General features: G+C 37.1%; 1 protein-coding gene across 8 annotated transcripts in view; it reads left to right on the top strand.

The window, feature by feature from the left end:
- Positions 1–4,567: 4,567 nt before the first annotated feature.
- Positions 4,568–17,624, top strand: part of PALM2AKAP2 (PALM2 and AKAP2 fusion) — a 492,110-nt gene continuing 479,053 nt past the window's right edge. For 3 of the 8 annotated variants that reach the window (XM_031943100.1, XM_031943087.1, XM_031943096.1), the window contains exon 1: positions 4,689–5,220. In XM_031943100.1, the coding sequence (XP_031798960.1) occupies positions 5,176–5,220 (45 nt within the window). In that variant the 5' untranslated portion in view covers positions 4,689–5,175. Of the gene's footprint in view, positions 5,221–17,624 lie in introns of all 8 variants that reach the window. The other 5 variants (XM_031943090.1, XM_031943074.1, XM_031943080.1 and 2 more) reach the window with 5 other exon arrangements.

Below are 17,624 nucleotides of genomic sequence, written 5' to 3'. Positions count from 1 at the left end.
CTGCTTCTTTTTCTAGATGTTTGTTAGCCATCCCTTTAATGATAATCCTAGAATTTTCTTGCGAATCAAAGTCAAACCCAATAGCCTATAATTTAGAATAGAGGAAGGTCATAGTGAGTATAATCAAGATTTAGGAGAAAGAATAGTAACTATACAGAGTTTCTTAATTGGGGGTCCATAAACTTAAAAAAATGATAACTGCCTTTCAATGTTATTGTTTTCCCTTATAATTCTATGTATTTTGTTTCTTACACTTAAAATATTATTCTAAGAAAGCATCCATAGGCTTCACCAGATTGCCAAAAGGGATCTCTTACCCAAAAAGGTGTTAGGAAACCTTGTATCTGGAGTTGATTGAGAAGGGAAGAAAGATAAACCTGAGCTAACAGAGCTTGGAGGATCACAATGTAAAGTCATGGGTGGGCAGAGAACTTCTAGAGATAGATAGAATGAGTAAGACATGAAAGAGTAAAAGACAAAAATAGGGTAGGAAACTGATTTTTTAAAACAATTTTTGTTTTCTCATTTCAATTCTGTAATTTTTATTGATATTTTTCTATTGATAATACTTTCTATAATATTTTTTCTCTTGATAATACTTTCTATCTTTATATATATATATATATATATATATATATATATATATATATATATACACACACACACACACACACACATACATATACATATTATGTTTATGTATTTTTCTTTCCCCTCCTCCAGGGTAAGGACCCAGCATAATAATAAAAATATATAGGTATTCTAATCTATACCATAATTCTCCACATTTGCAAAGAAGGAAGAGAGAGAAAGAATTTCTCACTTTTTCTTGGTTTTGATAGTCACAGAGGAGCCATTTTTTTGGTGTTTTTTTTCCCCTTGATGTTGTTGAAGGCACTATATATGTTGATCCCTTGGTTTTGCTTTTTTCTTTCTGCTCTGCTTCAGATAAGTTTTCCCATGATACTCTAAATCCATCATAATCATAATTTCTTATGACTTAGTAATATGTGCCACAATATGTTTAGTCATTCCACAATGAATAAGCATCTCCCCTGTTCCCAAATTTTGCTTCCACAAAAAATGCTACTATGAATACATTAATATATATGGGCCCAAAGACAAATTTCTTAAGGTTTCATAATTTTACTTAGGTGATAGATTCAGGGGACAAAATAAAACATTTTTTGAATGAAGTCAATGAGGGAATTTGTTTTGCTTGACTTTGCATATTTGTTACAATAAAATTATTTTTTTCTAGTGGGGTGGAGGTGGATTGGAAGAGAAAATCAATTTTTACTAATTTAAAAAACCCTTTGATATAAATATAAATTCAATACCCTATAGCACTGGCATACCAATATCCAAGTTAGTCCTCTGATGCAAGGTAATCCAAGTTACTGTGAGGAAAGTGCTTTGCAAATCTTAAAGTGTTACATAAATATGAACAATTTAATAAATATTATATTGTACATATGTACAAACAAAAATGCATACATGGGCTTTGAAAAAAATAGTAATTTTGCCCACAGTAAATGCTGATAGATTTAAGACCATTGGTTTGCAATTAAATTGGTCAGAAGTGTGTTTTTGTTTTTTTATTTGAATTATATAATTTTTATTATTATTATAGATTTTTATTTACAAAACATATGCATGGGTAATTTTTCAACACTGACCTTTGCAAAGCCTTCTAATCCAAATTTTCCCCAACTTCTCCCCACACCCTCCCCTAGATGGCAGGTAGTCCAAAACATGTTAAATATGTTAAAATATATGTTAAATCCAATATATGTATATGTATTTATACAATTGTCTTGCTGCACAAGAAAAATCAGATTTAGAAAGAAAGAAAAAAACCTGAGAAGGAAAACAAAAACTGCAAGCAAACATCAACAGAAAGATCATTTCCCATAGTTCTGTCTCTGGGTGTAGATGACTCTCTTCATTACTGAACAATTGGAAATGGTTTGAATCATCTCATTGTTGAAGAGAGCCACTTCCATCAGAACTGATCTTCATATAGTCTTGTTGTTCTGCTCATTTCACTCAGCATCAGTTCGTGTAAGTCTCTCCAGGCCTTTCTGAAATCATCCTGTTGGTCATTTCTTACAGAACAATAATATTATAGTATTGTTGTTGAAGTATATAATGATCTCCTGGTCCTGCTCATTTCACTCAGCATCAGTTCGTGTAAGTCTCTCCAGGCCTTTCTGAAATCATCCTGTTGGTCATTTCTTACAGAACAATAATATTCCATAATGTTCACATACCACAACTTATTCAGCCATTCTCCAATTGATGGGCATCCACTCAGTTTCTAGTTTCTAGCCACCACAAAGAGGGCTGCCACAAACATTTTGACACATACAGGTCCCTTTCCCTTCTTTAAATTCTCTTTGGGATACAAGCCCAGTAGTAACACTACCGGAGCAAAGGGTATGCACAGTTTGATAACTTTTTGATCATAGTTCCAAATTGTTCTCCAGAATGGTTGGATTCATTCACAATTCCACCAACAATGTATCAGTGTCCCAGTTTTCCCCGCATCCCCTTCAACATTCATCATTATCTTTTCCTGTCATCTTAGCCAATCTGACAGGTGTGTAATGGTATCTCAGAGTTGTCTTAATTTGCCTTTCCCTGATCAACAGTGATTTGGAACACCTTTTCATACGACTAGAAATGATTTCAGTTTCTTCATCTGAAAATTCTCTGTTCATATCCTTTAACCATTTATCAGTTGGAGAATGGCTTGATTTCTTTTAAATTTGAGTCAATTCACTATATATTTTGGAAATGAGGCCTTTATTAGAACCTTTGAATGTAAAAATGTTTTCTAGTTTATTGCTTCCCCAGAAGTGGTTTTTTTTTTTTTTTGGTAAGGCTTATCCCACACCCTCAAATGTAAAAGGTATTAACAAACCATGCTAACCATGACTAACAAATTGATTACAGAATGAAAGCGTTGATTTGCAAGCTGGAATGAGAAACTCAACAGGCAGGAAATGCTGTCACTGGGATAATTTTCAGGAACTCCAAGACTAAGATAACAGTCCTGTTATGGAAGTATTCTGAGAGTACCAGATAATCTATCTATTTATCAAGAATAACCTTGTCTGTATTGGAGATTAAAAAGACTACAACTCTTCATAATTGGAGCTGTTAATTTCATCAATTAAATCCTAGACTTGATCTCATTTTGTTCATAAAAAAATCACATTCAACAAAGTTTAGAAACCATAAATTCCAAAACTATCCTCTCAAAGGCTCTTCCTGTCTCCATTTTCCTTGTACACATCTTGTCCATTACTACAGTTGATTAGTATCTACTAATAATATCTTTCCCCACTCCTTATTAATAATCAATTAACAAGCATTTATTAGTGGACTAAGTCTGTTTTTAGTCTAAGGACTAAGGACTAAGCACTAAGTCTGTTATCAGTGGACTAAGACTGTGGACTAGTCTATTGTGCAAGTCATTAGGGGCATAAAGATTTAAAAAAATGAAAGTTTTTGCTTTGCCTTTTAGGCAAAACATACAAGTTGTCCCAAAAGTTCAGTGCAGTTTTAAGCTGTGTTAATGTAAATGCAAAGTACTGGGGAAGGGCCTAGTGCAGAAGATGGTGCTGGAGCTAAACTTTGAAGAAAACCAGAGATTGCAAGTGGACAAGAGGAGGTAGTGCATTGCAGGCTGGGAAGCAGACTATCGGGGACCGATCTGTGCAAAATAAAACATTTCAAATAGTGGAAAGAAGAGCCTTAAAGCAAATTCTGATAAATATTTGTCTGAATAATAAATGGCACGGATACACACAAAAACGTCCCTGAAAAAACAAATCAATCAAATCAATCCAGAGTTTTCTCTCCCGGGTACTTTCCCAGAGAAAGTGTATCTAAGTGTATCTAAGTAGGTGGGCCTGGTAAACTCCGCACTTTGCACCCTATGCTCCTTCCAAGCCTTAAGTAAATACTAGATCAACAATTTTTGTGGTATTTATTCTTTTGGAAACCGCAGAGAGGTAGTTTTCAGTGCGGACTACTAGGGTTTAAGCAACCCAAATTTTCCAGAACCGTTAACGCTAAAATTTCCTTGAGAGAGTTGAAAAAAGGAGGGCTGATGAGCACAGCCTTAGCTGGTCTAAGGAAGAGCATCCTTCAGAAACTCTCTTGACTTTAATGCCAGGGCTACTACAGAGTAGGGAGAAGAAAGATAAAAAACACCGCGGACCTCCCAAGAGCAGATTTATGCAGAGCCAAAGGCGGTAGATCGAAGCCATTGCTATCTGCTGCAAAGTCCACAGGGCAGGGCAGGGCAGGCCATACCCATGTAACCAAATCAGTAAGGATGCTGACTCTCCCGCCACCCCCATCCTCCGCATGAAGGCTTGTCCCCCCTCCCATTCCCCCCCCCAGCTGTGTAGCCCTCCTCACCCCTTCTATGCCCAGAATAGACCAGACCACATTCCTCCTCTGAAGTTAAGCCCAGTGTCACATTTTCATGCGCCAACTGCTGCGTCCCAATGTCCCTTGCACAGCCATCACCGCCCGTTATGTCCCGCGTTATTTGTCCCCGACTGCAGTTTGATCCCCAAACAAGCCATTTTTTCTGTTAAAGAGCAGAACCCTTTGCAAGGAATTTGTCTGGCGCGTTCTATTCTGCACACTATCCCCCCCGCCCTCCCCAGCCTCCGCACTTCATCAGAACTCGCACTCCTCCAGCTGTCTCATCCCCCTGCATTCAGGCAGGTTCTGATTACTATGCGTTCTCTAGATGTTCAACTCCTGCGGTGACCCAACACCCCAGAGGCGGAGCGAACGAGCTGAGACGTCAGGGCAAAAAAACCCATCCCAGCCATGCAAGCTCTCCCTGGGCTCAGCTGCTCCCAGCCCACCTCCATGGCTTGTGTGACAGCATCGGGGCACAGGAGCCGCGCTGAAATGCAGTTAGCAGCACAGCTGGGAGACAGGCAAGGAGGCGATGGGCCAGTGACGAAAATGAGCTTCCCCTGAGCTCGCTGGTCAACTGCGCTGCCTCCGGGGGGCCGGGGGCTTCCCCTTGCACAGTGCCGGGCTCGGGGCGAGAATACCCTGCGGTGCGACTCCGTTTCTCTTGGTGACTGCGGTGTTTTTCCCCCCTTTTTTTCTCCCACTCCCCGTGTCCTCTTCTCTAGGATGGCGGAGGCAGAATTGCACAAGGAAAGGCTGCAAGCCATAGCTGTAAGTCTAGTTTCATTTTATTTGCTCTATTGTCTGGCAAGGAGGGGGACCTTGAGTTTGGGGGTTGGGGAGGGGGGAGCCCTCCAGCACAGGAGCTGCATAGGCATGCGCTTGAAAAAAAGAAGTTGGTAAGATCTGGCTTTGCTTTTTTTTCTTTAGACGTGTGCATAAAGGTCAGCACATGCATGCTTGTATTTGTATGTACCCATGTAAAAATGAGGTGTGCTTGGGACTGGGATTTGGATGGGGTGAATTAAGAGCGATACACAGGGCTTAGAAATAAGATGCTTTATTTCAGGACTGAGGGGAGGGGAGGGGGTACGCGAATGGAATGGTTCTCAAATGTTCTCCTGCAAAGGAATATCTTTGCTTTATGGACTCGGAAGGTGGGGAAACTGAATTAAATGGTAATTTTATTACCTTGCCGTTCTCTTAGGTAAAGGAAAAAAGTACGTGACTCCCCAAACTGCTAGTGTAGAATACCATCTCCCTGTGCTGAATGTCTGGATGCTGGTGGAAGTCCTGAGCCTCCCCTTTGCTGGTGTCATATGAAAAAGGACACACTGAAGGGGAAAAAATACTGCTTATAAAATGGCCCAGGCACGGTCATGGCTTAGAACTCCTAGCATTTGGGGAGGTCCTAGGGCTTGGATATTCTGTGCACCTCATCTAGCTGGGTTCAAGGCAATCCCTTTTGGCAAAGTTCAGATGCCAGTTCAAAAAAGTTGTGCAATGTAGGGTCTCTGCATGTGCTACTTGAGTTTTAAAATGTCTAAATCTGTCGAGATTTTAATCGTCCTTGGACCAGTGTTACCAATGATCAACAGATGTTGTGTTTTTACTATAAAGGCCACAGCTGGATTATATATTTCCCTTGTAGATGAAGGAATGATTACTGTTGTTATAGGGAAGAAAAAAAGAAAAAAATAGGACTAATAATATACTAGTACAGAAGAATTGCCAGACTTACAGTGGATTAATGTTTTCTGTTCCAAAGTTACCTGGGGGAGGGGAAGAAGTATTAATTTGTTGGAGGAAAGTACTACTTTATCAGCAAGATATTTTTTTCCCTCCAGAAGGTTTTAAGCCATGTCTCTAATGGAAAGGAGCATCAAGGCCATGCTGTTTTTTTTCCCCTTAAGATCTCTAGTCTGAAGGGAGTTTTTATGGAATTCTTCTTTCCTAACTCTTCAAAGGCAGATTCTGTTTTGAGATACCACAGTTGAATCGAGAGGATCACCTCCAACAATATCTAATCTGAAAATTTCTGAAAACTCAAGTCTCCAGAACTCAATAAGCTACATCATCATCTATGTATGCTATGTATGTTGATGGAGCATGAAGTCATTCATGGCTTGAAAACTTGAGAGCAAAGCCTGTGATGCCCGTATGTCATGCCCTTGATAAGAAAAGAGATATTCAAATCGTGGTGCCATGTAGATAGGTGATGTTTTGTTACCAATGGCATAATAGGAGGCTGTGAGTGGAGTTGGCATTAAGGCACAGACAACTGGGTGACTTAGCGGGATCTTAGATGGAATCCCTTCTGCTGAAAGCTCCAGGCTTCTGTCGAGGGCCTCCTTCACAGAGCTGTCACATTTCCTGATTTGGCATCCTGGTTTCCTTCAAGTAAATGGCTAAGCAAAAGCTGGCGCCCATGAAAAGACTGGCTTTCTGCACATGGAGAAAGGCAAGTCAGCTAATGCAGGTCCTCTGGTGCCAACTGTCTCAAAATGTGGCAGACTGATCTAAGCGGTGATTTACTTTAGGAAGGAGGCTGGCACTCTCTTTGAGGATTTTCCTCTTCGTGTGTGTGTCCATAAACACACACACATTTATATTCCTATATATTTTATATGTATGTATATCTTACATAAACATATATATATATACACATATATTTTAAAAACATGTATATCTCTTGTACAGCCTTTATAATTTTGTAAGTAGATTTAGAGAATTATTTGTACCGATTGCAAATAAACATACTGAACATGGATTTTGACATGTGCATGTCCTATACTTTCTAGGATTATTGTCAATCTGGCACTGTGCAAGGTTACATCATTTTGGGGTGCATACTCTGGAACTTAATTATTTAGTTCATAGATTTTTAATCTGGAGTCTATGAACTTTAAAAAAAATAAATTTTGATAACTGTATTTTGGAATTATAATCCCACGAATTTTGTTGAATGCTTTTGAAAACTTTCTGAGAAGAGATTAATAGGTTTCATCAGAGGTGTCAGTAACACCAAAAGGGTTCAGAACTTCTTACTTCATTGTTTTCTGCCACCTTTATTCTCACCTTCATACTTTTTAAATGCAAATTCAGTCTGAGGGACAGTGCTTACTTTATTAAGCCCAGACTTGTGGAGAAATAGTGGTATTCATCCACTTCCCCCCTCTAGCCTTATCTCTTAGTCTGGGATGCTAGAAGGCTCTCCTGGGACATATAGATAGCCAGGTGGTATAGTTAATAGAATTTCTAAATTGGGAATCAGAAAGACCTGAGTTTGAATGCTACCTGAAACACTTGTTAGTTCTGTGTCCTTAGGCAAGGCAGTTAGCCTTGTCTGTTTCCTCATCTGTGAAATTGTACCTGTCTTACAGGTTTGTGGTGAGGACCAAATGAGATAGATCACACATGTCAAGTCTTTTGCAAAAACTTAGTGTTTTTATAATTGTTCATGATTAAGATGAAAGCTTGGGAAGAAATCTCTACCACTTGGAGTGAAGTTAATAAATTTCCCCAGGTTCTTGAGGCAGGAGGAATTTCCTTTACCATGTCAGGCAGTCTATCAGCGCTCTGTGTTATGGACTCAGAACTCAGTTTGAAGTGGTAAGAGATAAGCAGGTGGCACTGGGGGAGACTCGTAGGTAAGTGGATAAGGACTATGACAAATTTACACAACAAATATTTTATTTCTTTAGCGCCTATTATGTATAAAGACATTAGTAAAGCAAGAGAGATTATCTCTAAATACCAAGTGGCATAAGGGAAATTTAACACTGTGATAACTAATGCTGTGAAATAACAGATAGTCGTGTCGCTTTAAATGGTCAGGTCACATGGTGACTTAGAACAATTCATTTTACTAATTCAATCTCCTTTTCTTCATCTGTAAAATGATGGGATTACACAAAATAATTTTTAAGCTCCCATATATCCCTAAACATATGATTTTATGTTAATCAATCTCATGATCTCAGACAATTTTAATTTTTAGGCAAACCAGTCCGTCCCCATCTTCTATCCTGTTCCAACTGCCTCCAAAAAAAAGTATCCTTTTCTAGTACTCTATTTGAATCTTTCAGTTTGATTTTCTTGTCCAGAGGCCAGAAATGGTTTATTATCTTTATTTCTTGCCAAAACCAAGAGGAAATCACAATAAGCAAGATCATTTAAAAATCCATTTTGTCCAGTTAGTCAATCAAGCAATAAATATTTATTAAGTACCTTGCTATGTGATAGGCATTGGATTTAGCACTGAGAATACAAAGAAAAATAAAATGATAGTTTTTGCTCTCAAAATACTTACAATCTAATGGGAGAGACAATATGGGAGGAACCATGTGCAAACAAGCTATAGACAGACTATGGTGAAGATAATCAATGGAGGGTGTCCACATTTTTTCTTGCTATGATTCTTCAGCTGGAGAGTATTCATAATTACCTTTCCTTATTTTAGACATGAAAAGTTAGATAGCATTAAGTATGGAATGAGTCCCAAAGACAGTTTCAGGCCAAGAAAGTGTCTATGGACACCATGTCTATATCTTCTTTTACCCATGAGCAATGTGGGCAATTCAGAATTCCTGAGGGATGAAGTTAGAATATGACTAAGCATCCTGACATGTACCCTTGGCATAAGGAAACCATGAAGCCCACTGGTATTAGTGGTAAGCTGGGGGCCCACATCCTGTTACAAATATTCCAAGAATTGGTTCAGTGGATGTAAACCATCCAGTGTCAGTTGTATCTTAATGAATAACGTTTGCATTTTGAAGAGGCCACTGAGACCAAATGGAAACCAAATGTAGGGAAGGAAGTGTGGTGTCTGAGCTTCAAGAAAGGATGACAAAGGCATCCCATTCCATCCCATGCAAAACAGATTCCCCTCCCTCCACTGAGTTATAGTACAGCCCTGGCATCAATTTGGGAAAATGCATTTTGGGGGAAAATCATGAATTTTCAAGCTGGAATACCCTTTGGTTATAACAGATGAATAAATTCTGAGAATGTAGGTGTGCTTAAAGTTTAAATTTGTAGCCAATTTATACTAACTTTTGTTTTATTTTATCACTTACTTAAAGTACACTAGAGGCATAGTATTCCCCTAGGAAATATAAATACAGAACAATCCTATTCTCAAGTAGCTTGCAATCTACTTGAGTATATAGATATACAGATCTCGATTGAATATTCAAGAAAATTTACAAACCTAACATGTGACTGGGTCACTAAAGAAAGGTCCATATTTTTCATACTGGTATTCTTCTAGTATTGCTCACAAAATCCTTAAGATCACATAGGTTCACAGATTTAGAGATGGAAATGAGTTTAAAGGTCATTTAGTCTAATCTCTTACTTTACAGATGTGGAAACTTAGGCCAGGAGATCTAAGTGATTTTGTACAAAATCACACTGGATAATCAGTCAGTAACATTTATTAACATCTGCTAGGTGCCAGACACTGTGTTAAGCAGTGGAGATACAAATACAAAAAAGAAAAATACTTCCTGCCCTCAAGGAGCTTACAATCTAATGGAGGAAGGCAACACTCAAAAAGAAGCTGAAAGGCAGGGATGAAGGAAAAGGAAGAATGATGGAGTTAGCTAGATAGGAAAGGTAGGGAGTGTGGCTAGATAGGAAATGAAGAGATAGAAATAGACTCCTTCTTTAAAAAGAGGTTTTGGAATTCATTGTCCAAATGGTATTTAGTAGCAAAGCTCAGATCTTAAACCAGATACCTCAACTCCAATCCAGTGCTCTTAGTGTATGATTGCCTGACATAGAAGGCTCCAAATAATTGAACTTGAGCATCTCCCAATGCAAGTGGATATAGTATATGATGGGCATGATCACATTCCAGGGAAGGAATTACAAGGAGAAGTGGAAGACTACATCCATAATGTTGTGTGTAATCTCTGTGGCAGACAAGGGAGGGGATGGACAAGAAGCTTGTGGATAGAGAGGAATGAACAAGTTGAGGTTGGAGAGAATATCCACATCATGGAGATCTTAGATCTATTTGAGTAAATATTGGGGAAAGTTGAGAAAAGATATTGCAGTTGAAAGGGAAGAAGAAATCTGGAGATGTGAAAAAAAATCATTGTATATGTAGAGTTGTTGATGAGTAACAATAAATGGAAAAAATGGAATAGAGATAAAGGCAGTTAGTAAAAATCTATGCAGAAGAATTTGAATTCACTAAGTAATAGGAGATATGCAAAGTTGTTGAGCAAGGAAGTGAATGGATAAAAATTTTAAACAATTTTTTGAGAAAAAGTTTGTCTCATTTTAATTTTTTTCTGTATTAGGACTATTGTTCTTATTCTAGTTCCTGTTGAAGTCAAAAAGTTTGATTAATCATAGGAAAAAAGATTATTGGAAAAAAAAAACTTCCTTAGACCAAAGAATTCTTTTTTGTCTTGAATAAGCATCTTATTAGTTTAGGGAACTTTTTTTTAGTGAAGCCACTGACTTTTGACCATTATGAAGAACATGAAGACAGATATATGACTTCAGATAACTTGTATAGTAGTTTAGTATTCAGAATTCATATTGATTTTTAACTTAATAGTGTGATTGTCCTCATAGAAGATAAGCAATGAGAACAATGCATAAGCTAAAAATAGGTTTGCAGTGTTAACCTCACTGGATGTTTGTAGTCTTCATACATGAGAAACATGCAGCTCAACATTCCAGGCCTGAGCCTCCTGGGAGCAGGAAGGCTCTCAGCCATGGTGAACTCTGTGATGCACTGAGATTCCTAGCTGCATCTGGAAATCAACCAAAGCGAAGTATGTATTGATTAGGTTTTGGCAACATATAGAGGAAAGCCAATTCTCAGGAGATGTGAATGTTCTAGTTTCTAAGTTACCTGACACTACTTTTCCCTGGAGCTAACAGCTTTTTTATCCTTGCCTTTGCTTGTGGGATTTGTAGTATGATTGAGTGTGAAGAGTTCTTGGGGGAAATTAAGGTCTAAAAATGTTAAATGGCTTTACTTATGGTAATACAGTTCAGAAATGGCAAATTTAGAACCCAAACTCCAGTCTTCTGATTCCAAGGTCACTGTTTTTTTCATCATCCCTTTCTGCCTCTCACAATGCTAGGTTGGTACTTTCTAGTACTTAGTGGAAAGGAAAAAGAAAAGAATACGGAAAAATATGTGAATTTGATAGCTGTCTTCAAATATTGTAGAAGAGAACTTCTTTGCATCCAGGTCTTATCTTCCTATTATATTGTAAGTTTTTTGAACACTGAGACTGAATTTTTCTTATTTTCTTTTCTTATTCTTTGTATTCCCAGTGACTTGTGTATAGCAGTTACTTGATGAAATTTTGCCATTGTTGATTTAAATTTCTGTAGGTTCAGAGTGTAGAACTAGGCCCAGTGAGAAGAATTATAAGAAATCTATCAATCACAGTGCATTTATTAAGCACTTTATAAGTGCATATGAAGCATCAGGGGTACAAAAACAAAAAAGGAAACAGTCACTGGTAGAAGGAACTTATGTTCTTTAGAGAAAGGAATGTATACACATAGAAGTGAATACAAACATTTATGCAAAAAAGTATGAGTTTTTTGAGTTGACGGAAGGAAGCTAGGAATTCAAACAGGCAGAGTTCATTTCAGGCATGGGAAGGGGGACAGATCTACAAAGGTAGATCAGGCAAAAATGGAATGATATATGGGGAAGGACAGAGGGAAAGGGAGGAAGGAGAAGAGAGAGAGAAAGAGGAAAACAGAGAGACAGAGACATCCAGAGACAGAGATAGATGGCCTAGCAGGCTAGTTTGGTTGAACCATAGAGTGTATCATAGAATAGGATTTAATAATACTAGAAAGGTAGGTGGTAGTCAAATTGTTGGTGGCTTTAACAAACACAGGAATTTGTATTTTATCTTAGATCAGGGCTTAAACTTTTTACATTCATGACCCATTTTCACCTGAGAATTTTTATATGACCTCAAGTATACAGATATATAAAATTGTTATAGAAATAAAATATTTACTGATAATAAATCTTAAAGAAATTGATTTTAAAATAATTGTTTGATATATAATTTTTTACATAAAAATTACATATTTGATGCTTTTTACTGATACTTGTTCAATTTTTTTGTGATCCCCACATTGTTACATGATCCTATATGGAGCCAATGATCCACAATTTAAGAAGCTTTGTGTTAGTCGTTAGTGAAGCACTAGAGATTTTTGAGCAAGGGAAACATTCAAATCTTTGCTTTAACAATATCACTTTCTCAGGTCTGTGAGGAATGCATTAGAAAAGGGAGAAACTTGTTCATTTGAGGGTAGAATAAAGGAAGAGAAAATAGGGATGAGGTCAAGGAGTTTTGAGATGTAGCCTAGGAGAGAATAGAGAAGAAGCAGATTAATTGAAAGGGGTTCATGGTCAGTCAGGAAATTTAGGATTCTTAATGATGAAAGTGGAGCTATTTGAAAATGATAATGAAATCAGGTGCACCATTTTCCCTATTTAAGGCAGCAGCACAGATAACAAAATAGCTTGATGGGTGGAGTAGGTAAAAAATTCAAGAATTTTCTCAGGAATCAAAGTCAAGCTTACTGTCCCACAGTGTACAGACTGTATTGTCTTCCCTATTTTGGCAGTGAGTTCATTTACCCTTTCCTAAATCTGCATTCTGCTTGGTTTGGACTTCAGGAACAATTTATCCCACATGGAATAACCCGAAATCTCAGCATCATACTGATAGATTCAGTTTGGATATATCTTCTCAGTTTTCTTGGCCGCATCTCCTTTTGATTGGAGGACTAGAGGACTGAATTCCTCTCAAATTCTCCTATTAGATTATAAGCTCTTTGAGGGCAAGGTCTATTTTTTTTCTTTGTTGTATTGGCTTATCACAGAGTCTGTCACATAATTTAATAAGCAATTAATCTGCCTCTTTTCTATTCTCTTCTCTGCTGTATCTCAAAACTCCTTGACCTCATCCCTATTCTCTCTTCTTTTATTCTAGTCTCTAATGAACAAGTCTCTCCCTTTTCTAATGCACTCCTCATAGACCTGAGAAAGTGATATTGTTAAAGCAAAGATTTGAACATGTTTCCCTTGAATTGAATTGAATTGAAAATGAGAGTTAAGAAAAGCAAAAGTTGGTTCAATAGAAGGGATGAAAATTAACAATGGAATGGACATCCTTGGAAGCAATGAGTTTTTCATCTTTGGAGTGTTGTTCTTCCTTTTAGAAGAGGACCGATAAATTGACTGGGTGATGTCTTGACTCACTTGTGAATTTGATTTAAATGAGGCAGAGTTGCACAGTCATCAAAGAACTGCAGTTCCTACCAATTTGGGGATATCCATATTTTTAGCTGAGATAGGAGATTTAAGCTAATATATAAAGTACGACAAGGAACCCTATATGAAACTTTATGCATCTGGTTTGAATTAATAAAAGATCCCACATGTTAGCTTGGTGACATGCTTATAATATGGACAAAATCAAATTGCAAAATCACAACAAAAATTATGAGTAATTTGGTGGTGGGTCAGTGGAGAGGCAGGCAATGTGCTCAGTGGCATTACTGTAGGTTACTCAACCAGTTTCCATTCTGGGGATTGAAGGGTGGGAAGTAAGTAGATTTGAACCTATGATTCACCAGTGTGAGCAATTCTTGGTTTAGAAGTGTAGAAATTCCCTTCACCAGTCCAGCTCTGCAACTTACCTATAACTTACAGTCTTAACAAGATGCCAATGGCACAGAGATACATGTCAGAAGCATGACTCGAACCCAAGTTTTCTGACTCCAAAGCCTGCCCTTTATCCCTTCTGCTAACTGTAAATTCAAACAGGCAGTTATGGAAAAATGATTAATGTCTCAATGTTCAAACAGAAAACATAATTTAGTTTAACATAAATGTATTAAATTAATTTAATTTAAATAATTTAGTGATTTAAAATACTATTTCAATTCTTCAGACACTTATTAAGTGCTTATTGTGTACAAACCACTGGGGACACAAACATTTTAAAAAGCATAACCCATATTTTCAAGGGACTTCCATTCTGTTGTATTGGTCTTTTGATTTAGGGAATAATTTTTAGAGGATCCTAGAGCTGTGTAGAACTATAGTTTTTAAAAGTTGTTAAAATTATCTACTTCTAGGACAGAGACACCTAAAATTTCAGAGGAAGGGAGGGAGTCTATGAACTTGTATAAAAATGCATTTTTATTTCAATATAATTGGTTATCTTTAAAATCATTTGTATTTCATTGTTGGTGGAATTGTGAATACATCCAGCCATTCTGGAGAGCAATTTGGAACTGTGCTCAAAAAGTTATCAAACTGTGATCCTTTGATCCAGCAGTCTTACTACTGGGCTTATATCCCAAAGAGATCTTAAAGAAGGGAAAGGGACCCGTATGTGCAAGAATGTTTGTGGCAGCCTTGTTTGTAGTGGCCAGAAACTGGAAAGTGAATGGATGTCCATCAATTGGAGAATGGCTGAATAAATTGTGGTATATGAATATTATGGAATATTATTGTTCGGTAAGAAATGACCAACAGGATGATTTCAGAAAGGCTTGGAGAGACTTACATGAACTGATGCTGAGTGAAATGAGCAAGGCCAGGAGATCATTATATACTTCAACAACAATACTATATGATGATCAATTGTGATGGATGTGGGGCCATCTCCAGCAATGAGATGAACCAAATCAGTTCCAATAGACCAGTAATGAATTGAACCAGCTACAACCCAGCGAAAGAACTCTGGGAGATGATTATGAATCATTACATAGAATTCCCAATCCCTCTAGTTTTGTCTGCTTGCATTTTTGATTTCCTTTACAGGCTAATAGTACACTATTTCAGTTCAATTCTTTTTGTACAGCAAAATAAATGTTAGGACATGTATACTTATATTGTATTTAATTTATACTTTAACATTTTTAACATATATTGATCAACCTGCCATCAGGGGGAGGGGATGGGGGGGAGGGATGAGGGGACGGAGGGGGAAAATTGGAACAAAAAGTTTGGCAATTGTCAATGCTGTAAAATTACCTATGCATATAACTTGTAAATAAAAAAGCTATAATAAAAAAATCATTTGTATTTAAACCATTTTCCTGAGAAGGTACTCATAGACTCACCAGACTATTAGAAGTATCCATGCAACAAAAAAGGATAAGAACCTTTGACCTAAGATGCATTGATTCTGATTTTGAGCCACTTTACTGTATTCATTTATAAGACTCCTCAGGGAACGATCAAGATGGCAAACTGAGAATAGGCTCAAGGTATTCTTTCTAATAGTTGCAGCTGCCAGTTGGCATAGCCTTAGAGCCAGGAATAGTGTGGCGTTTTAGCAACAAGCCAATAAGAACTTGAGTTTGGAAAAAAATCATTGAAAGCCTTAAAGTTTCATGTATCAAATGCTTCAGCATCCTGGGAATGCTACATGAGTAAGAAGTATTGACCTCACATGGTCAATAATTCATTTCAATTCCAGTGAATTTTTATTAAATACTTCTTGTATGCAGAGCATTGTGTTGAGTGCTCTGGGAGATAGTAAGCTTAAATAAGACATAGTATATATCCTTTTAGAGTTGATAGTCAAGGCAGAGAGATTAATCACTTATAACTAAAATGTGCAATGGCAATAACTTCTTTTGGGAGGAACGATGGTTCTGAACTGTCCTTTTAATGACATAGAATATGCCTGGGGGAAAGAAAGTGGAAATTCTTGCCACTGATGTAAATTGGCAATTATTTGGCAATTTATAATCTTAGGGAATTGCCTTTGTACCAAGAAATAACTTGTTCAGGATAACTAGTATGTATCAGATTAGTATTTGAACCCAGAAAAATCATCCTTAGTCTATCTGTTACATCATGCAGCCTTTCAATGATAACAATAAATTACATCTAGATAGTGCTTTATGGTTTACTAAGGGCTTTGTTCACAAATGCCCCATGAAGTAAGAAGTATAAATGTTATTATCTCTATTTTGTTGTTATTTAGTCTCTTTATGACCCCATTTGGGATTTTTTTGACAAAGATACTTGAATGGCTTGTCATTTCCTTCTCCAGCTTATTTTTACAGATGAGGAAACTGAGGCAAACAGGGTAAAGTAACTTTCCCGTGGTCACTCAGCTAGTAAGTGTCTGAGACAAGATTTAAACTCATATTCTCTTAACTTAAAGACTGCTGCTCTATCCATTGTGCCAACTAGCTTTCTAATAGAATCTATTGAATCCCCACTCTAAAGATGAAGTTGAGAATCAAGCCACATTTGATGGCATGACCATAGAATATTACAATAAGTTTCATAATCTGGTTATAGAATTCTTAAATCCAAATCCTCCAGGCTTTCCACTTTTATTCCATGTTGCCTTTTCTACAGTAACAAATCATTGATGCATTCATTAAAGAGGAGCAAACGCAAATTTAAAAAACAGACAAAATGCAAAACAAAAGATGGAAGAATGAAAGTCATTAATTACTCTTGAGGTGTGGGGTAGGTCAGGAATAACTTCATGCAAGAAGTGATATTTGTAATAGACTTCAAAAGGGAGGGTTAGGTATTTATCAGGTTGGGGAGGATGTCTTTAGAAACATGGGGAATAATTGTGATCAAAAGTATAGATGTGGAAAAGCTTAAGTTATTTCAGAGAATCCAGAGTAGTTAAGTTTGGTTTGAGTATTCAGTTCTGCTGCAATGCTTGCTCAGAAAATTAGAATGTGTTTCAACCAAATTGATATATTTGGGAACATTTGTAGCATAACAAGATCGATTTGCTTCTGTTCAGTTTTTTCTGTCACCATATTTTCAATAAATCACAAGCTGTACTCTTCTATGGCCTACTAAAACCAACTTGGTCATATAGCTTGGAGTATAGGCCAAACAACAACTTCATGGCAGCCGTTTATTGTAGTAATGTATTTTTTTAAATAATTTACCATGTATAAAACTATGCTACTGTTTTTATTAGGTTCCTATCTTTTAAAAATGTCACTGACAAAGTTTGGAGAGTTCTACTCCAAATTCCATTTCCCCCATAAGCCATGTGATTTTTATTTGTACAATTTTGCATAGTACTTTTGGGGAACACATCTGTCATCTTTTAGCAGAACTGACTGTCCCTATATACCCTCTTCTATAATGAGAAGTAATAGAA

This window comes from Sarcophilus harrisii, chromosome 1, assembly GCF_902635505.1.
Source record: "Sarcophilus harrisii chromosome 1, mSarHar1.11, whole genome shotgun sequence".
Lineage (NCBI taxonomy): Eukaryota > Metazoa > Chordata > Mammalia > Dasyuromorphia > Dasyuridae > Sarcophilus > Sarcophilus harrisii.
This window is presented reverse-complemented; position numbering and strand designations above follow the sequence as displayed.